The following is a 17,160-nucleotide window of genomic DNA, read 5'->3' as shown; positions in this document are numbered from 1 at the left end:
CAAGGACTACAGGGGGGGTGTCCTGGCAACAGGAAAATAGAAAGGGAAATTAGATAGATAACTTGTAACATAGAGATTGCCAACTACATCAAGATATTGTTTCTGTTAGGAAGGGGGTTCTGGTTTGGAAGGGAGATACAAATAAAGAATTAGAGCAGAAGTTACCAAACTTATCTGATCTACTGCCTCCATTGAAGGAAAAAAGAGAAAAAAAAAAGAATAACAACAACAATTATCTTCTTAAGAGAACAGAGGACCAGAGAGATGGGATGGAATGGGGGAGGAGGGGGTCTTATCTTGCACAAAGCAGACTTGGGTTCAATCCTCAGCACCACATATGGTTCCCTGAACACTGCCAGATGAGGCCAAGAAACTAACAAAAGAAACTACCTCCAACTATACCTAAGGCTATCACGGCCCTTCTGGATCTGTCCAGTCAACCCCAAGGGACAGTATTGACCACTTGGAAGAACGGTGGATTAGAGGAAAGCAAAGAACCATTGGAGAGGAACTGGAATTGGGACTTTTTAATGTGAACTTATTCAGAAGTGTAATCAGATTTTTCCCTGTCCCCTGGAAGGGACGGGATGAATAAACTCCACAGTGGCAAAAGGATGCCAAAAACACAGATCTTGGTTTCCAATGCAGGAAAGGACTCCTTGGAAAATAACTGACGCGGGGACAAAAGCTGGAAAGATGAATCTGGAGACTTGTGAGCCATCTTAAAAAGGCCATGAAAGGAATCTAAGACAATAGGAACATGAAAATAATTGCGCATGGTAATGAGTGACAAAGGAAAAAGAGATAAATTCATAATAACATTGATAATAAATAGAAATCGAAGGTGAAATGGAAACAATGGGAGAGGCCACGCTTACTGTTGAGTATTCGGAATAGCTACTAAATATGAAGGTATTAATGGAGTAGGAAATTCTATTTTGGTTTAAAGGGCATTTAGGAACGACCATTTTGCATAGTAAAGATCAGTGGCTACTACAACAAGGAAGAAACAGATGATAAAAAGTGAACATTCGCAAGGCTAGAGCCATAGCACAGCAGGTAGGACATTGGTCTTGCATGTTGCTGACTAGTCCCCAGCATCCAATCTGGTTCCCTGAGTATCGCCAGGAGTGATCCCTGTGGACAGAGGCAGTAAGCCCTGAACCAGGTGTGGCCCCCAAAGCCCTCTCCCGCACAAAAGTTAACATCACCAATGAGAGCAGATTTACACGAAGTTATCTCTGGATATCCCGTGAAATAGTCTACCAGAGAACAATGCATTGAATCAAATTATAAGAAAATGCAAGAGGAAACCCCAATACAAATATTCTACTAAAAAAATTTTGGCCTTAAAAAAAAGTGAGTTATATACAATAAAGTTCAGGATAAATAACTGTCATAAAAAGCAACAATTTCTCAAGTGTTCATAAAACGTGTATGTGCATACAGAGAATAAGAAGGTAAAACCAGATGGTGCATGGCTAGAGAGGGTGCTCCGTGGGCTGAGCTATGTTTGGCAAGCTGGAGGCCAGAACTGGCTCATGGGCACTTACCGGTCCCTTAAGCATCACCAGCAGAGAACCCTGAGCACAGAGCCAGGAGTAGCTCCTGATTGCTGCTGGGTGTGACGTAAAAATAAACCCAAATGGGCCAAATAATGATTATAGGTAAATCTGGACAAAAGGTATACAGTGCTCCTTGCATCACTCTTGACAATTCTTAAAAAAATTAACTTTATGGGGATATGGTGCCACCAGCAGGTCAATCTGTACCTGTGAGGCAAGTGCATCAGCAGCCTGATGGCGCCTTCAGACTTCCAGATACCCCAAAATTGCTGCTGTGCCTCTGGCCAGACCCCAAAAACTTGGGGCAAAGTTTACCAAGAAAGTGAATGGCCAAAAGTTAGGTATGTGGGAGACACATGCAAAACCACCTCTGGCTCAGCTATATAATTGGAGGCATGGCCTCTCTGGTTCCTGATCAAACTGCTTAACGGCCATGATCCCAGAGACTCAGAAACAAATCTCGAAACCCAGCGGCTTTTGGCAGAAATGCGTCCAGTCCCTGCAGTACATTACCAATGCTGGACCAACCCAGGTGGGAATAAGTTTTGTGCCTTGGCCTGCTTCCCCTGGCGGCCCAGTGGCCACCATCCTCCAGAGGCCACTGGACAGTCAGGTTTAGGCCCACAGTGAGGAGACACATGGGGCCTCATGGGATGGAGGTGGAGCCGGCGCTTTCCTCCCCCTCCCAACGAGACCCTGGGTCGCCGCCCATGGACGACCTTTCTGGCTCCTGATCAAGCTGCTTAACGGCCACGATCCCAGAGACTCAGAAACAAATCTCGAAACCCAGCAGGTTTTTGGCAGAAATTCCTCCAGATTTAAGTGTTAAAATTTCGGAATTTCAAAATCGTGAAGCCACTACTGCAGCCACGCAACATTATATGTTATTCTTAACCAGCAAAAGAAAACAAATTGTCTACTGTTGCCTTTCAGCAGATCTGAGTGTTGGGGTAAAATCCCAAATAATAATGGTGGGTCTGCTGTCAAAATATTGAATGTGATCAAAGTAGAGAGAGAGTAATATGAAAATCATCTGCCCCACAGTTAGGGGGAGGCTGGGGGATGGAGGTATACTGGGGTTTTTGGTGGTGGAGAATGGGCACTGGTGAAGGTATGGGTGTTTCATTGTATGACCGAGATTTAAACCCGAAAGCTTTGTAACTGCTCTCAAGGTGATTCAATAAATAAAATTATAAAAAATGAAAAAAAAAAGTAAGGTGGAATTCACGCCCAATTCAATCAGCTAATCAGTGGCTGAATAAATAGCAGTACCCCTACATTTAAAAAAATTAACTTTAAAATTATGAAGTTTAAAATTCCTTCAAAAGTTAAAATCAAAATTTGCCACTGGCAAAGGCAACACAATCAAAAATAAAACAAATGGGACTACAAGAAAATTAAAGAGTTTCTGTGTGGCAAAAGAAACACAAGCTAAAACTCAAAGACAGATAACTGAATGGGAGGAAATCTTTGCAGTCAACACATCAGATAAAGGTTGATTTCCAGGATATATCAAGTACTCACAATGATTAACAACAAAAAAAATTTTAAAAAAAACCACCAAGAAATGGGAAGTGGAAATGAATAAAGCCGTCCCTGAAGAAGACCAATGAATGGTCAATAGGCACATGAAAAAAAAAATCCTCATTATCACTTATTATTAGGGAAATCCAAATCAAGCCAACAATGAAGTGCTGGAATGTCTAAACCCCAACGATGAATAAATTTGTGAAGCACGGTGCTTTAGTAAAAAAAGTTAAATATAACTTCCTACACAAACTATGGCATCTGCAACATGACAAGACATTCATACCATTAAAAAAAACACACAAAAACCTGTTTATAATGAACTGAACTTCATTTTACATAGAATTACAACCTACTTTTGAAGGCCTAATTTGAAAATAAGCTAATCTTCCATAAATGCAAATCTAAGTAGAAAGTGAATACAGCATTTAGATTCATTCAGAATCTCATCAAGAGCTGTTCATTGTTTTGTGGTTACATATATATATATGCAGATAATGCAAAATAAAGATAGGCTATAGGACAATAAGCGGTATGATAAAAATGGTCAAAAAGCAAGGAAAAAATTACATAGCTTAGGGAGATTAATTATCAAAAGAAAAAGAAATTTGCAGGATAGCAAAAAATAATTTTTCCATGGATGAAACAAGAGTCTAATTCCTTTTAAGATTTAAAATGTGGGTGGGTGATGGCTCAAAGGGCGGGAGCACATGCTCGCACTCGGAGCCCCAGGTCAATCCCAGTACTGCACAGTCCACAGTAGTACCATGAATGCCCACTTCATTGTACTGCTGGGTGTGGTCCCAAAGTGGGTAATCATAAAAACACCACACACACACACACACACACACACACACAGGATGAGAAACAAAATAACTGAAAATGACACACTGCTAGCCCAGTAGGCACCTACCAAGGTGACACACTTCTTTTTCTCTCGCCTCCCAGCGTTGGCTGTCCACATATGCTGCAGAGAGAAGGCATCTTTTACCTGAGGAAAAAGACAATGATCTCAACAGGCATGGTCTCAGTTTCGATGTCTTTTGTAGTTAGCTTATTTGTCATAGTTTCAGTTTACTGGAATACTAAAATTAGGATACAGTAACCAATATTGCATAATTCGTCAGTTTATGATAAAATATATTCAACCTCTAACATATACTAGATGCCGGAAATGAAATCTTTTTACATTATAGTAAAATGCTAATAGTTTCCTCCATATAGGAGTCTTCTTTTTTGTTTGTTTGTTTTTTGTTTTTGGGTCATACCTGGTGATGCACAGGGGTTACTCCTGGCTCTGCTCTCAGGAATTACTCCTAGCGGTGCTCCGGGTACCATATGGGATGCTGGGAATCGAACCCAGATAGGCATGCAAGACAAACACCCTACCCGCTGTGTACTGCTCCAGTCCCCTATAGGAGTTGTTTAAATTATAGCCTTGGTGAGCCCCCAAACTCCTTTTTAAAACTTAAATTCTTGTTTTTACTCCATGGCTTGGAGGTCAACCACACATGCTAGGGGAAAAGGGAGTTCAGACAGAGAAGAGAACAACAAATAAAGGTGTTGGGAGGATCCTCCCAGGATGGCAGAAGCATGCTGAAAGTAGACTATAAACTAAATATGATTGTCACCCATTGCCTCTTTTGCAAACCAAACACCCAATAAGAGAGAGAGAACAAAAGGGAATGCCCTGCCACAGAGGCAGGATGGGATGGGGGGTGGGAGGGATACTGGGATCCGTGGTGGTGGGAAATGGGCACTGGTGGAGGGATGGGTATTTGATCATTGTATAATTGAAACCCAAGCACAAAAATGTGTAAGTCTACAACTGTACCTCATGATGTCTCACTAAAAAAAAAAAAAAAAAACCCTTAAATTCTTGTGAACTATTGCACACTGAAGAAGTAATGCTACATAATCATGAGCTAGTCCTAAAACCTTTTCCCAAAGAACCAAAAAATTTAAAAAAAAAAAAAAAAAGGAAGACAAACTGGCTCTGAGTATCACCCGGTGTGGTCCCAAACCAAAAAAACCAAAAAAAAAAAAAAACCCAAAACCTAAAACTGTTTCCATCTGAATTGGGTTGTAGATTTATTTCTATGACACATGAAATGAAGAGTGATTTTTTTTACCCAGTGATACAGCAACTCTGGCATAGCATACCCAAACCTGATGTACCCTACAGGATGGCAAATTTCTTCTCCCAGTACCTGCAACAATGCCTGAACTATGGCAGAGATCAAATAACATGAGCTCTCAAGGAATAAGTTAAAAACTAAACAGTAACTTAACTAGGAATAGATAAATAACCCTTACATCTCAAAAATTAAAAAAAGATAGTCTAATTGAAAAATGGTGAAAGGGTTTGAACAGCCATATATCAAGTATATGTGAGTGTACACATATCCTCCAGTGGCTGTCAAATACATGGGAAGATATTTCAATAGAGCTTGCCATTGAGGAAATGCAAAATGCATTGACATGATACTCGGCTATAATAAAAAATAAAAAAAATTAAATAGATAGTAACAGTTTTTGATAAGAATGTAAACCAGAACCCTCACTGTTGCAAGCGACAGTGTAAATAGCGTGGCCACGCTGGACAGTCGAGCAGGTCCTAAAAGTATTAACATGGAGTTACCACGCAATGCAGTAATCTCACTCCTAAGTAGATGCCTAAGAGAAGCGAAATCAAACCTTCATGCAGAAACTTGTATACAAATGTTTATAGCATTGCTGCTTCATAAACCCAATGCAGAAACAATGCAAATATCTATTAAGTGATGAATGGATAAACAAAATGTGAAATTTTCTTACATTAGAATGCAATTTTATTCAGCAATAAAACAAAATGAGTATTGACATGTTCTACAACATGAATGAATCTCAAAAAATGTTTACAAAAAGACTATATATTTATATAAAATGCCCGCAATAGACAAATCTACAGAGAAAGAAAACAGATTAGAAATGGCCTAGATCTAGAGAATAGGATGCAAGAAAAAAAAAAGCATTGGGAGTAAATGGGATGTAATTAATACTGATTCAGGGTTTCTTTTCAGGAAAGATGAAACCGTTCTAAATTTGTTATGGTAATGGCAGCACAACCCTTTGAATATACAAAAAAAAAAACACTGAACTGAATATTTTAAATGAATGAACTATATAGGCGAATTCTATTTCAATAAAGCTATTGAGAGAAAAAAAGGAATGACAGATAATTCCTAATGGTAGAACATACATCAAATATAACTAGGTGGCATGGGGGCCGATTAAACACAATTTGTATGCCACCATGCTTTTTCCATCTCCCACACAAGCAAATATCAACTTATAAACAAACAGATCTTTCCTTTACCTTACAAATCACAAAAAATCACAAATCATCCTGTTAATCGTCGATTGCCTCGAGCAGGCCCCAGTAACGTCTCCTTCATCCTAGCCCTGAGATTATATTCAAGGCTCTTTAGGAGAATGAGACCCATCATTGTTACTGGTATTTGGCATATTGGGTACGCCACAGGGAGTTTGCCAGACTCTGCCGTGTGGGCAGGCTACATTCGGTAGCCTGCCAGTTTGTCCAAAGTAGGAATGAGATAATAAGATGTCATAATAAGATGTTGCGTGGCCGCAAATGCTAGGTGGCATGGGGGCCGATTAAACACAATTTGTATGCCACCATGCTTTTTCCATCTCCCACACAAGCAAATATAAACTTATAAACAAACAGATCTTTCCTTTACCTTACAACAATAATATTTCTGGATTTCAGATCTAAAGTTGAAGCAATGCTGCAGAATATAAAAAAGGCTTCACAATAGTCTCAAAAGGGGAAAGAAGATTCTAAAAACAGTACCTATGAAAACGAACCTTCGTTTTAAATGGATTACATACCACAAAGACACAGTATAATATTTTGAGCAGATGTTTGAAACTTAAAATACATTTTTTTTCACAGAAATGTTATAAATTCTTGGTTACATCCCTAGATCTGACCTGAAGAGTGAATAAAAAAAGCCAGTGATACTTGGCTGGAGAGATAATACAGCAGGTAAGACCCTTGCCTTACATACAGCTGACCCAAGTTCAATCCCTGGCACCACATATGTTCCTCCCAGCCCCATTAGGAGTGATTGAGCCAGGAGTGAGTGATGGGCACGGCCAGATATGCTATCCTCCCCACACACACATACACAATGTCAGAGATACTATGTGAGGAGTGCCTGCATGTTGAGTCAGGAGTGAGGAGGCTTGAGTCTTATCATGAGAGAATCCTATACACAGAGAGAAGCATTCAGTTATATCCCCAAAAGTTCTATAATACTGTAAACTAAGTGAAGAAACTAGTGAAAAAATAGGTAGGAAGAAAGAAAACTACTGATTCTGTAGTTATGAATGAAGGAGCTGAAGTGGGCAATCTGTAAGGTCCAGACATGTATGAAGGGTCTCTGATACTCAAAAGAAAAAATTCAATCAACCCATTCATAAAGTATAGCAACATTTGTTTGAGGGGGCTTTTTCTTTTTTTAATTATTTGGCAGGGGGAAGAGAGGACCACACATGGCTGTGCTCAGGACTTACTCTAGGCTCTGTGCTCTGGGATCACTCCTAACAGAGTTCAAGGGAATATATGGGATGCTGGGGATTTGAACCTGGTCAGCTAAGTGCAAGGCAAGCACCCGGATTTAATACATAGCAATGCTCAGGGCTTATTCCTGCCTCTGTGCTCAGGAATAACTTCTGATGGTGCTTGGGGGATCACATGTGGTAACCTAGAATCCAATTGGGGTCTACTACATGCAAGGCCTCACCTCATATACTTTTCTCCCTCAACTTTAATTTTAACTAATTTAAATAACCATCTGCAGCTAGTGCTATCACACTGTATTAGTACAAGTGTAATCTTTTGAAAGTTCAATTCAAACTAATATCAAATTAGTAATTTAAAATTCTTTCAAAGCATCCTTAGCTAATATTCATGTCCTACCTAAATTGCTTTCCTTTGTTAGGATGAAACACTCTGAGCAATCATTACTACTCTGAGAGATAACACAGGATCTTACTTAAATTGAAAAGCATTTGCTAACGTCCATATTTAAGCATGCTAGGTAAGAGCTACAGCAACTCTTACTAGGTATCACTACGCACACCACTTTTATCTAACATGTAATATTAAATATTTTATTCAGCTAGAACTTTTGGTGGTCAAATATGATGTTTCCTTTTGTTATTTAATGGCGTTTCTTAAAGAACCACGTGCAAGTGGGTATTGATTTTCTTATATGGGCTAAGCGAAGGTAGGCTGGGAAGAAGTGACAATAGATACTGGAAACAGCAATTGCACTTAAATCATATAAAATCAGTCAGAGCAGTCAGAATCTAGCTTTTACAAATGCTTAATGTTTCCCCAAATGCCTTCATTAGCAGGGCTATGAAATAACAAGAATTGAGTGAGTTGCCATTCAACTTAGGAAATCAACATACTTTGTAAGTAACCCATAGCATTAACCGTCCACACGTGTAAACGACAGTGGAAAAAAGGTCAAAACAGAGTTGTGTCCAAGGTCATCAGGTTAGGCGAAGTACTTTCCTAAGAATTCAGAAACCTTCCTCACAATGTGAAGATCAGCGGTCTGTCCCAAGTGAGGTGACGAGTTCTGCAAACGCCCCTCAAGGAAACCTTAGCAGGAAAGACAAATGTCATGCCCCCCCCCATGGGTGAAATTCTGGGCTCTTCGAGAGAGCAAAAAGGTTCCCTAACACACAAATCCTGCAAGTCACACGCAAGAACCATGATGCCACTTCCTCCCTCTGTTCTTCGCAACTGCAGGGGGGAGGATGCTAGGACCTTAGCAAAGGGTTTCGGTCAGAGACCTGATCCCCTGCGCAAGCTACCAAGAACTCCAAAGGCTCCTTTAAGCCAGCAGATCCTAGAAACATCTCCTTTCCTTCTGCAAGACCAGCGCATCCCTCTCTCAAGGAATAAGCTCCCGGGGTCTAAGACGAAGCCACTGACCTGCCCAGGAGAGCCGGGGCAGCGCACCTTTGCGCGCCAGGAGGCTCCCGCACCGCGTGACGGGGGCTGCCATCTTGGAGCGTGCTCAGCGGAAGGCCGGCCCGTGGGCGGGGCCTCGGGAGGGGCGTGGCCACGGCGGCCGACGCTCCGCCCGCTCCCGGGCCGGGGACCTGGCGCGCGCGCGGCAGCATGGCGGCCGCCATTCGGCCCCCGGGGCCGGTGCTGCTGCAAACGCTGCGGAGGTCCACGTATCCCGCAGTGGCAGGCTTAGGCTCCACCTGCTGCCGCTGCCCGCTCGGAGGTACTGCGGCTTGGCCTCGGGCTTTGAAGGAGGGGAGGGATGGGACGCGAGGGAGTTTAGCCGCGGCGGTCATTTCTAAAGAATAACTGCCCCGAATCCACAACTCCCTGGCCTGGGCGTGCAGGCTGTGACCTTGTCCTCTGGTCGCGCGCGAGGTTGTCCCTGGGCGTCGTGGTTGCCTGCGTGCGCCGGGGAGTCAGGGGACAGGCGGGCTGGCAGGGTGTGGGGGTCTTGCCTGTCCCCTGGCCTCCGTGGGAGGAGACGTTTCCGGGAGCAGCTTTGCCCCCGGTCTACAGCCCTGCAGAGTTGGGAACCGAGGGCGCAGTCTCACTGCAGGGAACAATCTGAAACATCTGGAACCGGTTTCCCCTCAGTTTAGAAAGTTACCCGCCATCGGTTTATAACAGCAACTGCATTTGAAAGTGCTGGTGAGGGATGAGAACATCTTTCGCTTTGTGCATCTTCTCAAGGCTGTTTCCCACCTGCTCAGTCGTGGTCTGTGTCTTAAGGCGCATCTTCAAGTTACCTACCCAGAAACCCTCTGAGAGGGTGTAACGTAGTTCACAAACGACAGAACTGGGAATCCTAGGGGTCACTAGAAAAAAAATTAGGGTTCTCTTAATTGCATTATTCTGTAGGCTTCAACCAAGATAAAGCAAAGTTAGATGTGCCTATTTTGTGTTTAAAGAATAGCTTTGTATGTTCCTTTGTCATCTTTGTATAACCGTCACGATGCAAGTGTATTTATATTCCAGAACTCAAATTTCTGCTAACCAATTCCCAGCTAATTACGGATTCCTCCCACACACAAACAAAAAGTGTTGCATTCTCTCATAGTTTGGATGTATTTGTTCCCACTGGGTTTATACTTGATAGGACCATAAACATCTAGATGACTGTGTAAAGGGGCGTTTTATACTAGATTAATCAGAGCCAATCAAGTTGTCTGCTCAAGTTTTCTGCTAAGTATAAAACAGTAAATGATTTTGTTTCTCTTTTGTTTAATTTTTAGCTAAAAGATATCTACTAACAGATAATATTGTGAAATTAAAAGAATTTCAGCACAAGAAGGTAGCTATTGGACATAATCTATCAGGCACTAAAGGTAATAAAATCTATTGATTTTGTTGTTGTTATTGTTACTTCTTCTGCTTTATCCCTCTACAGTTTCTTCTCTGGGCCTCATGGCTTAGAAGAAAATTGCAACCAATTAGCCTTAGATTCCTGATCAACCCTTTTTGCTCACCTTTCCCTTTTCCTGAGAACCCAGAGAACTACTGATACTAGAGCTGTGCTTAGCCATCTCTAGGTCTCTACCACTCAAAATGAGGAGTGAGAATCTGCACCAATGAAGAGGTTGATAGAAATTCCAAACCTCAATAGACTTCTGTATGAATATAAAATCTGAGAAGAAATGCTCCAGGTGCCTGACTTTCAAACTTTTTCGTGCAGCCCGTGGTAAAAAATATATTTTGCGTTGCCTTTTCGGCACACATATATATCTATAAGTAAATGAAATGCATGCAAACAAAACAGTGATATACATTGATGCATTTTTTATTTTTATACTTTGTACTCAGTGCTAGAGGAAGTCAATAGGCTCAAAGATTTATTCTGAAAGATAGCAAAACATCCGTAATTGTTGAGGCTGGTGATGGACCTGTAGAAGATCATGCACTATTCTCTTTTGGGATGTGTTTGAACATTTGTATTATAAAAAAAATTATATTAACAATTACCCTATTATATTAATAGCTACCCTACCCTACATCCTGATTTCTTGTAGCATCTGAAATTTTTTCTTTAATTAAGCCACCATGGATTTTTATTTTTGTTTTGTTTTGGGGCCACACCTTGTGGTGATTAGGGCTTACTCCTAGTGGACTCGGGGACTGTTTCGGATTCCAGGGAATGACCCAGGTCTGCCTCATTGAAGGCAAATTCATTACCTGTTGTGCTATCTCTGCATCCCCTGTTGGGAAATCTTTCATTAATTCTCTCTCTACTGTCTTCCCCTCAAACTCAGTAATTCAACTCTTTTTTTTTTCCTGCGGATTGGGGGGCACACCCAGCAGTGCTCAGGGTTTACTCTGACTGTGTGATCAGGATTCACTCCTGGGTTGGAGATCAAACAGGGATTGGCTGTGTGCAAAGCAAGTGCCTTACCACTGTATTATCTCTCCATCTTAGCCTTCCAAACATTTTTTTAAAATGAAAACAGCACAACTTTCTGTTCTTTCAATTAGTCTTTTATTTTGTCTATTGATTTTCATTTCTCTTTCCTTTTTGTCAAATATTTTGGAGCACCTAGTCAACACTTCTTAGCACTCATAGTTTAGCTGTACAGAAATAGTCTTTCCTCAAGTTAATTATAGGGCTGCACACTATCTACCATGAGATAGGTAATCTTAAGAATAGGGGAATTACTTTCTCATTATGTGACCTATAACAAGGTTTCTTTTTTTTTATTTTGGTTTTGGTTTGGCTTTTTTGTTTGTTTTGGGGCCACACTCAGCAGTTCTCAGGGGTTACTCCTCACTCCATGCTCAGTGATCACTTCTGGTGAGCTTGGGCGACCATATGGGGTGCTGGGGATCAAACTCAGTTCGCCATGTGTAAGGCCTACCTGCCATATTATCACTCCAGCCCACCTATAACAATTTATTTATTTATTTATTTTTGGTCTAAATTTTTATTTATTTTTTTAATTTTTTAATTTTTATTAGTGAGACACCATGAGGTACAGTTGTGGACTTACAAATTTTGTGCTTGGGTTTCAATTATACAATAATAAAATACCCATCCCTCCACCAGTGCCCATTTCCCACCATCATGATCCCAGTATCCCTCCCACCCCCCAACCCCCACCCCCTCATCCCAATGGTATCTTCAAAGATGTCACGCCACTGGCCAAGCAAGTGAAAACAGGGATAGACAATCTTTTTTTTTATTAGTGAAACACCATGAGGTACAGTTATATACTTAAAAATTTTTGTGCTTGGGTTTCAATTATACAATGATCCAGTACCCATCCCTCCACCAGTGCCCATTTTCCACCACCACCGGTCCCAGTATCCCTCCCAACCCCCATCCCACCCTGCCTCTGTGGCAGGGCATTTCCCCTTGTTCTCTCTCTTCTTTTGGGTCCTGTGTTTTGCAAGAGAGGCATTGAATGGCAATCTTGTTTGGTCTATAGTCTACTTTCAGCATGCTTCTCCCACCCTGGGAGGATCCTCACAAAACCCTTTATTTGGTGCTCTCTTCTCTATCTGAGCTTCCTTTTCACCTGTCATGTGTGGCTGGCCTCCAAGTCATGGAGCAAAATTCCTGGTACTAATCTCAGCCACTCCTGGGTATTAGTCTCCCATTTTGTTGCTTTATGTTCCCCAGATAAATGCAATCTTTCTGTGTCTATCCAAATGGGACTATCTTAAACTAAGAAGCTTCTGCACCTCAAACGAAACAGTGACCAAAATACCTATAACAAATTTTTAACCTTGAGAAGCAGTTTCTTTATTGAGGATAAAGACAATGTTATTTTAGGGCTTGAGTTAAGAGTTATAATAGGATTAGAACAGTTCCTGGCACCTCTCAGATTATATATTAGCAATTGGGAAAGAGCGTGGGAGATGGGTAGAGGTCACTTTGTTAGTTTGATAGTTGAAATGGTGTTGGAAATGGTGAAGCTTATACACCCTTACAGAGGGGTGAAGTTGTACTTTCAAACATTTACAGTCTTGTAAACCAATAGTAAATCAATTTAAAACAAAAAAGAGAGGCAAAAAGTATTCCTCTCCAGTTTAGTAGACTAAAACTAGATGTTATTTCAGTCTTTTCTTTCAACCTTATATCATTAGGAGCTCTGTGAGATTTGGAGTGTTAGGTCTCCTGAGTGACTCTTATTTCCAGTTATCATAATCTTCCCAGATTATGGTATGGTAAGACATATATTTTAAAGGACAACTAATATAGTAAGTGACCGCTTATTCCATTGATAGTTATAAAGTTCTGCCAACATTCCATCATTATCAGTACCCCCAGTGTACTTTATAGTAACCATATCATCTACAAACATTCCCCTTGCTTCCTAACTCTTCCATCATGTGCTTTCATCATGTTCCTTTCTGGAACCTACTGTGATTTTCTATTACTTTGGCTCGTCCTCGCTCTCCTTTCAGCTCTTTGTTGTTGCTCATGCGAATTCCTCCCCCAAGAACGTCTCCCCTGAGTTTCGCCAGTTATCCAGCCCCACCCTTTCTCCCTGGCACCTCTCTGCCCCCACCAAGCCTTATCAGTTTCTGTCACCCTGATTTCTCTCCTCTCATCTTTGTCATCAGTTACATGTTCCCTGCTCCATCACTGTTTCCGAATACCTTTGCATAAATATATCTTGTTCTGAATAGACTTTAAGCTCGTTCAGGGAAGTAACCACTATCTTTGGCGTCTTCCACAGAGAAGGATATCTTTGCATGTGAATATGTGTATAATGAGTGCTTAAATGTTGACAGATTTGTTTTAAAATACTAATCACACCAATTGAATTTTTGAGTTGTTGTTTTTTATTTGGGGGGGGGGGGGGCAATGCCTAGGGCTTACTCACGGCTCTGCACCACTCAGGGATCACTCCTGGCAGGGCTCAAGGAATCATGTGGGATGCCAGGGATTGAACCCAGATTGCCTGCATGCTACCCTGCTGTACTGTCTCTCCAGCCCCGTATTAAAATTTCTAATTCTTTGGTGTGTGTGTGGCCGGGGGGGGGGGGGGGGGGGCGGGGGGGGTGGTACTGATTTTGGCCACACCTTGCACTGCTTAGGCTACTCCTGGCTCTGTGCTCTAGGGATCAGACGCTGTGCTGAAGACTAAACCAGGATCCACTGTGTTTCAACAGTTGCCTTTTTTACTATACTATATCTCCAACCTTGAAAAATTGAATTCTTAAAGTTTATTAAGAAGGATTAAGTACAAGCTGTAAAGTAATCTCATTAAAATCTTATAAGTTTGAAAATAGTTTAGAAATATTTAACTAAAGGGCTAGAGAGATAATATAGCAGGCAGGACACTTGCTTTGCTTGTGGCTGACCCAGGTTTAATCCCCAAAACTTCCTATGTTCCTCTGAGCACCAATTGGTGTGACTCAAACTCCTACCCTCCCCCTCTTTTTTGTCTTTCTTAATTAGAGAAGTGATTTTAAATCAGACAGGTGATGGAAAGAATGAAAGTAAGAACCATGACGTCTGTGATGTAGTAGCAGTCGCAGTTACTGTTTGTCAGGCTCTGTGCCAGGTATTTTACTCACATGACCTTGGGTTAACCCCACTGGGTGGTATCAAGTCCTCTTTTGGCATGTGTTGAATCATGTCTCACAGATTAAAGTGCCACCCCAAAGCATGCAAGCAGCAGAGCCTTGGTTTTACACCAGGTCCTTCCATCCCTGAAGTAAATATCATGATGTGCACGTAAGGACAGTTAAAATAAGGGTCAGGAAGACTGTCCCACGGCTTGATAGATGATCTGATACACTGGGTTTGCAGGTAAATTCATGAAGGTAGTTCTCCAACGTCAGTGTGCGTACAGATCACCCCGTTAGTCAAAGCCTTGTGCCCTCACCCCAGAGATTCTGTGTGAAAAAGCCTTGAGTGGGGCCTATTGAGTGTGCGCCCTGTGGAGTGCTCGAAGTGCGCATCCTGTCCCCAACACTCAGCTTCACTCACTCTCTAACACTCAGCTCATGAAACCAGCCGGCAATGGCAGCTTGTTTGTCCTTTGTGAGATGCGAGGCTCTAGCTTCTTCCTCTCTCTGAGCTCAGAGTCCGGCAGCCCTCACCAGCCTAAGCGATGGCCGTCATACTGTACTTTGTTTCAGAAACCTTCCTGAAAAACCTGAAGAAGAAATTGACCCAGAACACGCTCATCTTGAAGGAGGAACTGAGAACCCTGCTGCATCTGTGTGAGACCCGGGATGATGTGGAGCTGGCCAAAAATGTCATCTACAGGTAAGACCTCATGATCTGCTTCTAAGAGTTTAGCTATTATTTATGCACAAAGGATAGTAAAATATCTTATCTAAATCCCTGTTCTTATCTCTTGCTATTTGTTCTTTAACATTTGTTGGGCTCCGACTATATGCCAGGGGTTGAGAATAAGAAAACTGAGGCCCAAGGAAATCACATCTATTCACTAATCCCTGTACTCGTGTCCTGGCTCTTCACACTCACCCACCTTACTCTCCATGCAGTGCTCCATGCCTCACTGAACAGTAACACAAATATCTGGGAACTTTCCTCCCCTTATCTCATTTGCTCTCCTCCCCAACAGGATGAACCCTGGCCCTTCCACACTGTGTCTCATCCCTAAGCATTTTTTCCCCGTGCCCATTACCAATGTTTTTGTTTCCTTCGCAGTAGAGGACTACTAATTGTTCTCACTGCACTTCAGTGGGTAGTGTGCATCTCCTATGCACTGGAGGGGTTCCCATGTCCAAAACAATAAGGCACAAATCATAATCTGCACCCAGGATACCCAGCAAAGGTTTTGCCAACTCAGGAGCAGTGCAGCACCAAAACAATACACTTCATTTCTGATGTGATATTCGTTGATTCTTTTTTACCATTCTTTTAAGGATAACTTTTACATGTGGGCTTACTGCTACATGTTCTGGAAAAATATATACCAAAAATTGACTTATTTGCTAGGAAATAAACTTTTGTTGTTCTTGTCTAGATGTATGTTTTTCTTCTCAGTCTTATCCATAGTGAACATTAGCAGTTCTATCATGGGGGGAAAAAAAGTCATGGGAGAGCCAGAGAGAATAGTATAGTGGGGAGGGCACTTGCCCTGCATGTGATGCACCCAGGTTCAAACTCCAGCTACACTTAGGTCCCCTAAGCACTACCAGGAGTGATCCCTGAGCATAGACCCAGAAGTTAAGCCCTGAATACCACAGGGTGCAGGGAAGGAAGGAACAAGGAAGGGGACGAAAGAGGGAAGGAGAGAGGAAGATTTATGTTATTTTCTCATATTGCACAACAAACCACTGCAGACTTTAGTGACTGTCTACATTTCTCACAAGTGTCCCCCTTCTGCCTGGAAGCCACTCACTCGTCTCTTGCCGACTTGTGACTGACTAGGAGCAGGCAGGCTAGGAAGCCATTTTCCCCGCACCGTTTGTTTTAATGCTAAGATCTTGTGGCTTTAGTAGTTATAATGATTTCACTGTACATAATTTTGAACTTTTAAAAATAATTTTCAGCATAATTTTATAGTAATCTTTGTATCATTGTCACTTATTTGGTGATGCCAAGTTGCTGTTTTGTTTTGGAGCCACACCTAGTGGTGAGCAGGGCTTTCTCCTGGCTCTGTGTTCAAGGACCACTCCCTGCAGTGCTCAGGGACCATACGTGGTGTCCAGGATCGAACCCGAGTTGGCTAAGTGCGAAGTAAGCACCTTACCCACTGTATTCTCTCTATGTCCAGGTGAATTTTTAATTTTTTTAATTTTTGGTGGGTGGTTGGGATGCTGAAAACTGCACAGCACAGCCAGTGCTCAGCTTCCAAGCCTCATCTCCATCCCAGGAGTCATATCTTAATGACTGAAATATTCCATTGTTGAATCTGTATTTGCATTGTGTCCTTACTGATGAACGTTTAAATTATTTAGAAAATTTTTTAGAAAATTATTTAGAAAATTCCTAAAATTTTCACCAGTATCAATGCCACGATGAACTGCTCTATGCCTAAAACTTGCTCTCTT

General features: G+C 41.8%; 2 protein-coding genes across 3 annotated transcripts in view; one reads left to right on the top strand and one right to left on the bottom strand.

Annotated features, from left to right (window-relative positions):
• Positions 1-9,228, bottom strand: part of MRPS27 (mitochondrial ribosomal protein S27) — a 99,311-nt gene extending 90,083 nt beyond the window's left edge. Inside the window, exons 1-2 of the mRNA XM_056112598.1 lie at positions 9,109-9,228; positions 4,006-4,083 (exon numbers count right to left, since the gene is read on the bottom strand). Of these exons, the coding sequence (XP_055968573.1) occupies positions 4,006-4,083; positions 9,109-9,181 (151 nt within the window). The 5' untranslated portion in view covers positions 9,182-9,228. The remainder of the gene's footprint in view (positions 1-4,005; positions 4,084-9,108) is intronic.
• Positions 9,220-17,160, top strand: part of PTCD2 (pentatricopeptide repeat domain 2) — a 36,835-nt gene continuing 28,894 nt past the window's right edge. The window contains exons 1-3 of one of the 2 annotated variants that reach the window (XM_056112600.1): positions 9,220-9,409; positions 10,422-10,514; positions 15,274-15,403. In XM_056112600.1, the coding sequence (XP_055968575.1) occupies positions 9,298-9,409; positions 10,422-10,514; positions 15,274-15,403 (335 nt within the window). In that variant the 5' untranslated portion in view covers positions 9,220-9,297. Of the gene's footprint in view, positions 9,410-10,421; positions 10,515-15,272; positions 15,404-17,160 lie in introns of those variants that run through there. The other variant, XM_056112601.1, reaches the window with a different exon arrangement.

Source organism: Sorex fumeus, unplaced genomic scaffold (assembly GCF_029834395.1).
Source record: "Sorex fumeus unplaced genomic scaffold, SorFum_2.1 ptg000018l, whole genome shotgun sequence".
Lineage (NCBI taxonomy): Eukaryota > Metazoa > Chordata > Mammalia > Eulipotyphla > Soricidae > Sorex > Sorex fumeus.
The sequence above is the reverse complement of the archived record's forward strand: the minus strand, read 5'-3'. Positions and strand labels throughout refer to the sequence as shown.